The 9,823-nt window shown below is 53.7% G+C and overlaps 1 protein-coding gene across 1 annotated transcript; it reads left to right on the top strand.

Annotated features, from left to right (window-relative positions):
• The first annotated feature begins 3,969 nt into the window (after positions 1 to 3,969).
• sox8a (SRY-box transcription factor 8a) lies at positions 3,970 to 9,070 on the top strand. The gene is made up of 3 exons (XM_086055781.1): positions 3,970 to 4,716; positions 4,971 to 5,260; positions 6,361 to 9,070. The coding sequence occupies exons 1-3, from the start codon at positions 4,277 to 4,279 to the stop codon at positions 7,020 to 7,022; spliced, it is 1,392 nt and encodes a 463-aa protein (XP_085911907.1). The 5' UTR covers positions 3,970 to 4,276; the 3' UTR covers positions 7,023 to 9,070.
• Positions 9,071 to 9,823: the final 753 nt, after the last annotated feature.

The following is a 9,823-nucleotide window of genomic DNA, read 5'->3' as shown; positions in this document are numbered from 1 at the left end:
GTGCTGTTTGCCTGCGCGTGAGCCCGTCCGATGGCTTCAGTTGAAGAAAAGTGAAGTGATCGCCTGACCGGCGGCTGGGGGAAACGCTCCACTTCCTTCTTTTCATGCCGGGAGGCAGGAGAGCCTCAAGCTGAGTGTGTCGCGCCTTCTCTGCTTCTTAGGACCAGCGTGACACGGCAACCGCATTTGAAAGGAAACTGACATTCACGCTGTCCACAGATTGGTTGCCACATGGGGAAAAAATGGTCAAACGTCACCTTTTTCAAATCAAGAGGCATCTGAACATCAGAAATATTTGCAGGTGCTTTCTGATTCGCGGGCCGCGTCTATTCAACATTTCCAAAAGGACAGCAACGCATTCAAATCATTGAATGGGAATAAACCAAGAATCGTGGCTCAAAATGCTTTCAAATAATCCGTCGTGAATTCATGATGACAGCCCCCAAAAATCGAATAGGAATATGCATCCGCATTTGAATATTTTCACGAGCTGAACTCAACACCCTCAACCGCCGCATTGTTGGCAAATGTGTCCGCGTCGGTGAGCGCTTCTCCTTTGCCGACATCCGTCTTCCACCTCAAAGGTTTGGCGTGGCGCAATGCTGAGGTGCGCCCGGGCCGCCCTCACTCAAAGGTTCGTTGGACATTCCAGTGGACTTTACGATGATGAGGTTGAGGATTCGGACAATGAAGTGCCTCCCTCTAACAGCCCGTCCCATCTGAAACAATTTGCTCGAGTTTTGGCGCAAATGTGCAGCGTTGTTATTAGTTTGACATCGAGATAAATAGAAGAATAGATCAATAGAAGAATTGCCTACGGACTTGTGGCAACCGTGGGCCTTTTTCTGGCTGGACTTGCCGCGAAGCCTCGATATGTCCCGCACTGTCCAATTGACACGCGACTGACGGAGGCCATGATGCCAATGAAGGGAGGGCAACAAAAATAACAACCCCCCCATAAAACAAAAAGCCGCAGCATACCGCAAGTTTTATTCCGAGCATATGCTGTGAAGATGAGAGGGCGGCGAGACGACTTTGGAAGAGGGGAGGGCTTGAGGGGGATGTGTTTGCTGGATGGGAGGGAAGCCAAAAGACGCGCCCACGCTGGCTCTTTTGTCACGACTTGGGGACAAGCTACACCACGGCGAGCGTCGCCCTTCGCCTTTCGGCTCTGCTCCCAGATGGGAAGGAAGCCCGAGCGACACCGCCTCCCCTCCCAAACTATGAGAACAGGGACCTCAGTTTAGGCTGAAAACATTTTGGGGCGGGGGGGCTTGAGTTGAAGCCGCCGTTGCTTTTCGTGGCGTTGCTCCCTTCCGTCGCCCCTTAAGCAGATAGCGTGCGTCCGCGCTTCGTAGGGTTTAAGTCTGCCAATGGACTCGGCCAGTCGAAAAGCAGCCCCTCTCTTGTTGGGCCCGTGACCACCCAATCGACATTCCGCCGAACTGACCGACTCAAGTGTCAGGTCAGAGTTAGGTCAAACTCACTGAAAAATGAGCTAAAATAACCGGTGAAAACACGAACTGAATCCATCACCGAATGCAAACATACGTAAAGTGCGTGAATAAATACAGACAAAAAAACACGCTGATGCAGTTTCCGGGAGGGCGGCAAAGCAATGACGGCGCCTTTCATGCTTGGCAGAGGTAAAAAAAAAAAAAAAGAAAAACAGAGCACGAGCAGCAAGTGATCTCGCCGCCTGTGTCGCGCGGAGACACCTGACGTTTAGCAGATCGCCGATTCCTGGAGGCAAAGCCGGCGAGCCGCTACTAAAACAGCTTCCAAATCCTTGTTGTTCGTCCTTCCTAATTCAAAGCAACGCGCGCAACTAGCGCCAGAAAGAAAAAGTTGAGACATGGCAGAAAACAATCTGGAAACACTTGAGCTCTTTTATGCTTTGGACATTAACAAAAAAAAAAAAAAAGAAAGAAACAGCGAGGCTGAAGGCCAAAAACCCACCCAGAGACATTTTGGACTAATTGTTTCCTTCAGTGGGCCGCGATCCCTCCACGAGTCCTTCCCACCTCTGCACGCCGCCTAATAGCTTGAAATCAAACTCCAGTAAAGCGCTCATTCTGCCATTTGAATATGGGAGCCGTTTTGGGCGGCTGCGGGGCTCAAGGGTCAGCGGGAGGGCCCGGCGCCGTCCAAGGCGGCTCACGTCCCCCGCCCGCCCCAACCTGCAGAAGCGGCGGCGCTCCAAAGTTGGCCGATGTCCGCGCCAGTCGGTCCACAAGCAAAGTCTCAAGAAGCCATTTGCTTGAGGTGGCCGTGTTTCGGCCATGCGTTTGGGATATTTGTGGCATGTGATATCTGCTGCACTTGCTGCCCTTTAGGTGAGCTGGAGCCTCTGTTGGCGGACAGAAAAAAAGTCTCTTTACAATTCAAAGTGGCGTCGTCGTCGTCGTCGCCTGTCTTTCGACTTTGGTTTTGGACTTGACTTTCCTGTGTGCCTTTGTCTGTCCCTGGTTAAGTGATTGAGTCCACCTGTGCTTGTCATCCGGGTCCCTGGTGTTAGCCAATCCGCTCCCTCCTAGCCTCCAGGTGTTCCTGGTTGTATCGTCAACTGGTCTGTATTTAGTTCCCCGCTGTCTCCAGTCCTGCTTGCTTTGTTGTCATTTGTCATTTGTCATTTGTCCAAGTCTCGTCTAGTGTTTGTTTGGTCTGTTTTGGTCCTTGTTGTTTTCCCGCGCACTACTTTGGTTGCCTTTTTGTTACTTTCTTGAAATACTTGACATTGCACTTCATTCGTCCGGTCCTCCTCCACGCATACCGTGACACAAAGGTCATTTTACAAAGGACATTGATTCAACATTTGAAGGTGTTATATGAAATTCACTATAGTTACGAATATGTTCAGCTCTGGAAAAAAACCTGAGATGATAAGATGCATTTTTTCTATAAGTGTCCATTTTTCGTTTTCTTCAAATAAAAATGCTCCGAAAATGTGACCATGCCCGTATGAGTTTCGTTTATTTCTTGATTGGAAATGTCCATTTTAATGACGCATGCACGCACCTAGTTCAGAGAACCCGATCGTTTCGCAGTGCGCGCATGTGTATATATGTTCGGCGTCGGGGTGTTCGAGAGTAGTGACGACACGCCGCAGGATTTCCTGTGTCGGTGCGTTTCATCGCCTCACTCGCACACCTGACGGCAAGAGCACACACATGGTTGAAATCAAGATCCCCCGTCAAATGCGGCGACGCAACGTGGCCCTACGCAAATCACGTGGCACAGCAATGCATCAAAATACCCGAGCGTGTCAATGACCACAACCAAAGTTTCTCCAGCTGTAAAGCCGCCTAGGACATCAAGAGAAAAAGTCGCATGCAGGCGTGAGCATCACTCCAAAGACGCAGTGCCAAGTAGGGGAACACGTCAAAATGTTTCTTCCGCACTTTGGTTACGGGGGATGATAAGAGAACAAATGATAAAAGAACACGTCAGGTATCAATGCACAGAGGTAGCACAACGTCCAAGTTTATTTGCCGGCCCTACGTGGTTAGTGTGTTTTTGCCAGAGCGGCGCACATGCGTCGATGAGTTTGAATGAATTCCTATAGTTTTGTTTTTCGTGACACTGCACTTCACTTCTTTGTATTGCAAGAGAAATGTCGTCTACTACTACTACTACATATCAGCATCTGCAAAACAACGTCTGCTGAAATGGTCCAACTGCCGTTGCTGCGTTGTGGCATGCACATGACGATTGTCACAACAAGGCGTGCACTTCACCCAAACGGCAAAAGGAGGCGGGAGAGAAGCAACGCAAAGGCCACATGAATGGAAATGAACGGCGGCGGCCGCACGCACGCGCGCGCGCGCGCTCGCACGCACGCACGCACGCACGGGGTGTAAGCGCGCGGCGGCTCGTCCGGGGCCGGCCAATCGCAGGCGGGGGGCGGAGTGCTAAAGTGAGTGACGCCGTCAAACCTGCGAGTCAAGTTGCGCAAACGACAAGCGTGCAGCCCACACGGACGAGCTCGTCTCGCGCGGCCGATGCGTTGCGCCCAGCCTGCCCCGCCTGCCCCGCCAGCCCCGCCAGCCCCGCCAGCCCCGCCAGCCCCGCCAGCCTGACTGCCGAGGATGAAGAAAAACAAACACTAGCTGCGCAACACTGTCGCTCTCACGGATTGGACTTGTTCTTCTTTTGACGCGCCGACCGTGCGTAAAAGGCGCGCGAAGCCCCCAGCCTAGCTCCCTCCCTCCCTCCCTCCCTCCGTCCGTCCGTCGCCCTGCGCATTTTGTCGCTCGCTGAATCGAAGGCGAGCGGAATGTTGAAGATGGCCGAGGAGCACGACAAGTGCGCGGGCGAGCACGCGTGCAGCCCCGCGGGCACCAGCAGCTCCATGTCCCAGGACGAGTCCGACTCGGACGCCGACGCGCCGTCGTCGCCGAGCGGCTCCGACGGTCAGGCCGCCGCTCTGCTCGCCGGCTTGAGCAAGAAGTTGGACTCGGAGGATGACGAGCGCTTCCCGGCTTGCATCCGGGACGCCGTGTCGCAGGTGCTCAAGGGCTACGACTGGTCCCTGGTGCCCATGCCGGCGCGAGGCGGCGGCGGCGGCGGCGGCGGCTCCCTGAAGAGCAAGCCGCACGTCAAGAGGCCCATGAACGCCTTCATGGTTTGGGCTCAGGCGGCCCGCAGGAAGCTGGCCGACCAGTACCCGCACCTGCACAACGCCGAGCTCAGCAAGACGCTTGGCAAACTGTGGCGGTAAGGAAAATGACTCTTCTTTCCGCTCAATCCGGCCGGCCATCTTGTCAGAGGCAAAGACAAAACGCCTAGTTTGCCTCACTTGTCTTTTGGCTCAGAGGCACGCTGTGCGTCACTTTTGCGAAGTTCATCGCCCTGAAGAATCTGCGCTGCGGTTCCAGAAATCGTCTAGTGGCTGCAGCTTGATCATTAACTCAACATGTTGCCGTTGAAATGTCGGGTCATGTCGTTAAAACCAGGTCTCTCTTGAACAGTTTGCTTTCGGAGAGCGAAAAGAGGCCGTTTGTGGACGAGGCGGAGCGGCTGAGGGTCCAGCACAAGAAGGACCACCCGGACTACAAGTACCAACCCAGGCGACGCAAGAACGTCAAGCCGGGCCACAGCGACTCGGATTCCGGGGCCGAGCTCGCCCAACAGCAGCAACAGCAGCATCATCATCTTCAGCATCATCATCATCATCATCATCACATGTACAAAGCCGAACCGGGGATGGCTGCACTGGCCGGCGGCATTGGCGACGGGCAGCACCATCCCGAGCATACAGGTCAGATCCCTTTTCACATGGCCGCGCCGGCCTTTCGAGTCTTCCCGGGGGGCGGGGGGGAAACTGAGTCCCAAACTTGACTCGGTTGGAAAAAAAATGGATAAAATCAGCCCCTGGATCCGACGTTGCATGTGTCAGGTCGTGTCTTTCATAACATGATGCGCAGAAAAGTCTCAGGAAGCCACTGCTGAAATTTGAACAGGACGTTGGCAAATTACGAGGCCCCCAAAACAGGCGGGCAGGTACCCTGCGAAATTGCCGAGCCGTTTTGCCGACGCCGTCTCGGAGCCCGGTGGCAACATTTGATGTGTGATCTCACCTCGGAAAGTTCGAAAAAAAACCAAAAGAAATCTAAATCGGCCCCGGACACCAGTTTTAACACCCAACAGCAACAAATGTGGTGGAGATGTGTCATATTTAATCAATTCGTCGACAACACATCCACGGTCAAATGAATTCACAACTATTTTAATGATCGAGTGGAGGCATTTAGGGCCGCTGTTGAACTGAAAATAGTCCCAAGTCGTGGTCTGACTGCAGCCTCTCGACAGTAATTCTTCTCTGATTTCTGTAGTCTCCATTTGGTTTCACTGTGGAAAACCACGACCAGACCGGGAACCGAATCACTTCCAAGCAGGTCCCTCTCGCGCGATATTGCCTAAGCGCTGTTTATCCCTTGTTTTTGAACCCACCAAACAATGCCAAATAAACGACAAGAATTTGTAGATCAACAGTAATCGATGACAACTGGTGGTGTAATACACATTGACGTGCGAGCTAATGTGTCATCCGACGAATGGATCGGCAGTCCTAACATAGCAGCGGGACGCAGCAAAAAGTCTGCCCGTCCGTGCGTGCGTGCATGTGGACAGTCGAACGGGAAGTTGGCCAGTTTGGTGTGAAGCGGGCAAATCCGGCCACAAAATGCAAAGTTGCCAAGCTGTCATTTCTATGCAGTGCAAGCGGCCCGAAAGGTGACCACTCGGAGTGGCGGGGCAAAGGGGCGCAGGCGCCACTTGCTCACTGCTCGCTCGTTGCGAGCATTTGGCCCGGCACTCCCGGTTTAGTCCGCGCCTTAATTGCGACCGTTGCTCTTGCAGGGCAGCCCCACGGGCCGCCGACACCGCCCACCACCCCGAAAACGGACGCGCAGCACGGCGCCAAGCAGGACCCCAAGCCCGACGGCCGCCGGCTGGCCGACGGCGGCAGGCAGAACATCGACTTCAGCAACGTGGACATCTCGGAGCTGAGCACGGACGTCATCAGCAACATGGAGGCCTTCGACGTGCACGAGTTCGACCAGTACCTCCCCTTGAACGGCCACGCCGCCTCTTCCTGCTCCGGCGGGGTCTCGTCCTCGGAGCAGGCCCCTTACGCCGCCTCCTACGGCGGCCCGGCGTGGAATCGCAAGAGCGCCGCGTCGCCCGAGGTGGGCCGGCATCGGCTCCACATCAAAACGGAGCAGCTGAGCCCGAGCCACTACGGCGAGCGCTCGCCCTCGCACGCCGACTTCGCCGCGTACAACAGCCAGGCCTGCGCCCCCCCCTCGCAGTGTGACTACAGCGAGCTGCAGAGCTCCAACTACTACAACCCTTACTCGGGCTACCCGTCGGGCCTCTACCAGTACCCGTACTTCCACTCGCCCAGGCGGCCCTACGGCAGCCCCATCCTCAACAGCCTGTCGGTGGCGCCGGCTGTGAGTCACAGCCCCGCCGCCTCCGGCTGGGAGCAGCCCGTCTACACCACGCTGACCCGACCCTGACGGGCGGGCGGGCGCCGGGCGTGCCTTCCCGTCAAGCACTACTACGAGCAAAAGATGAAAGAAAGTGCCTGCTGATTTTATACGAAATACTCTCTACCTTTGCCACACTTGACTTGTTTTCACCCAGAGGAGGATGGATTCCCTTCCTACAGCCTGTACATTCGCCCCGCGCTTTCCTTTCCCCCCCCCTTTTCTTTTATGGCATGCACTTAACGCTGAAACACTAGCCTCTTTCACACAGATCCCGCCAAACAGCTGCATCGGAGAGCTCACAGAGAGCAGCGCCGTCGAAAATAAATGTCTTGACAGAGAAGGGGGTTGCCGCTAGTTGACAACACTGCTGGATGGAACGGATTCAAAGCGGTCACTTGAAAAGCGCCTCGCGTCCACCGAAGGCGTGAAAGCAAGCCCCGGTGGGAAAAAATGCATGCTACGCCGTCCGGCGACTTTCTTGAATCCGTTGAAACTTTCTTGAATCCGTTGAAGCCTCCGGCGGCTCCGAGATTTCCCTGTGACGCGAGGCGCTGGCCTTCAGCCGGCTCGAGCTAGCTTGCGAGCTAACAGCCTTGCCGCCAAGCTGCTCCGTGCATTGCGGTATCCAGGGAAGAAGCTGTGGCGGGGTGGAGGTGCAGCTAGCTCGCTAGCATGCTATCACGGTAGAAGCGATAGAGCGGGCCAGGCCGCCGGGAGGCCGGAAAGTGGAGAAAACCGAAGTTGACTAGTTGAGCGCGATTCGGTACGTCGCCACAATTCCACGTGACTGCAAAACAAGGCCGTACCACCGAGGCCTTATCTTCCAATGTCCATCATGAATTCAGTAACAAATCTCTGAATTGACTTTACATCAACTTCGGGCTCCGTGCGCAAGCCATCCACGTCCGACCACTGTCGCATAGCGAAGCAGCATCTCGCCACCAATTGATCCAATCCGGCGCCATGCACGAGAAAACAAAATCGGCTTGTCGTTTTCAACAACGGAGATGCGACTTCCTCTGTCTTGGCTAACCTTACGCTTGAACGTGAGCCTTTTTCCACACAGAGAGGCTCACGTGACATTTACCCGCCTTTACCGTTGACGCAGAATCCAGCCAAGGAATGTCATTCGAAACGCAATGAGCTGACGCCAGCCTTTTGAAAGTATTTTGTACTTTTAACGCAAACGGGGAAGGGAAGGGAATGAATGAGTTGAAACGTCACATTTCTGTCCTGGCACTCTGGAATGAATTCCCTTCAATAGCCATAGCACAACATGCAACATTCCGCACAGACCCCGGCAAATATTGCCACAAACGTCTTTGCTTTCACACACCGCTCCATCGGCAAAGAGTTGACTCGGCACTGACAATTGCTTTCAACACAAAATGGCAGAAGAAGTGTTGGCGTGAAACTTGTGCTTGACACGGAGATGGCGCCAAATGTGACATCAGAGACGCAACAGGACGCATTTGTCGGTTTTTGCCTTTCAGCCAACCGGCGGATGAGATGGCGACAATGTGAACTGGCGTCCGGTGTCAGGGCGGGAGAAGCGAGAGTGAAACTTGACAGCCTGACTGAGTTTTGCCTTTCACACTTTGAAGGCGTCGCAAAAGAATCCGATGAATGCCTGGTTGTTTCGGTCAACGTGCTGCGTGAAAAATGCAGACGCATCCCGACTTGCGGCCGGCTGTGTAAAAGGGGCCGCCGACTCATTCCTGGGACGTGAGAAGTGTACGCGCGTCGACAATGAAGTGCATTTTGCAATTCCCAATTCCCAATTCCCGTACATCGAGTCTTAACAAAAGCCACTGCTGGGAATCTTCCAGTGTCAAAGTCTTACATATGCAGTGACTGTATATCCATCCATCGATTCATGTTGTCGCATTATTGGTTTCTCTTTGAGTGCACGGCACGCGCACATGAAACGTGTTTTCTTTGAACTCTTGTTATCCTAAGACCGAAAGGAAGGAGAAAGAGGTGATTGGGAGAATTGAGAGAGAATTGCCTCGGAAGCCAAGCCGCATTCCTTGTTGCGGGACCCGACAGGTGTGGGCAAAGTGCCATGCGCCATGACGGACGGCTCAAGCAAATGCCGTCCGATTACGCCGCCGCCTTTGAGTGACGCGGCAGCCGGACGACGGGGGCTGTCGGCGGGGCTGGGGGGGGGGGGGGGGGGGGCGCCACTTTAGATGTACATTTCCCCGAGCGAAAAGTTTGCTTTTTCATCTCAGCAGCCATCAAGTGCCGACAAAGAGCGGAAGACGTACGTCTTTGTGAAAGAGCGGAAGACGTACGTCTTTGTGTGATTTTCGGTCAGTATTTACCCCCCCCCTTCAAAAAAGAACAAGTGGCAGGCCGTTACCCGAGTTGAAATGGCTCAAATTTGCTTTGTACATTATTATGGATGTCTCATTTTCAGGAAATGATTTGTTCTATTAACTCGTTTTTCTAATTACACACACTTGTGAAGCTAACCCAGGTGCTGGCTGATTTTTTGGTTTGTTTGGGGGGGGCGAGGGTTAAATAAAATCCATGTTCTTTACATCTCTTTGTGTATTTCTTTGACCCATGGATGACAAAAACTTGCCACACGTAGACTATGACGTAGCCGGTACTTGCCAGAACTTCCTGCTGTTTTTTTTTTTCAAAGATTTTTTGTTTGGGTTTTGCCAGACCGCATGTCCTGCCAATCCGCACCAAGCATAGAAGAATACTGCAGATTGTTGTTGCATATCAGACAAAACCAGCACTTCCCCGAAAATTGCTCCTTTTAATGTGCTGTCTCATTTGGTGAGTGTGTTTGGTTATGTTACCCATTGTTGTCA

This window comes from Filicampus tigris, chromosome 16, assembly GCF_054856515.1.
Source record: "Filicampus tigris isolate MCC_2025a chromosome 16, RoL_Ftig_1.0, whole genome shotgun sequence".
Lineage (NCBI taxonomy): Eukaryota > Metazoa > Chordata > Actinopteri > Syngnathiformes > Syngnathidae > Filicampus > Filicampus tigris.
The sequence above is the reverse complement of the archived record's forward strand: the minus strand, read 5'-3'. Positions and strand labels throughout refer to the sequence as shown.

Bases quoted from the DNA above. Each gene is read 5' to 3' on its own strand.
- sox8a (XM_086055781.1), top strand. From the start codon at position 4,277: ATGTTGAAGATGGCCGAGGAGCACGACAAGTGCGCGGGCGAGCACGCG. The intron at 4,717-4,970 runs GTAAGGAAAATG...TCTCTTGAACAG, and splicing joins ACGCTTGGCAAACTGTGGCG to TTTGCTTTCGGAGAGCGAAA. The intron at 5,261-6,360 runs GTCAGATCCCTT...TTGCTCTTGCAG, and splicing joins GCACCATCCCGAGCATACAG to GGCAGCCCCACGGGCCGCCG.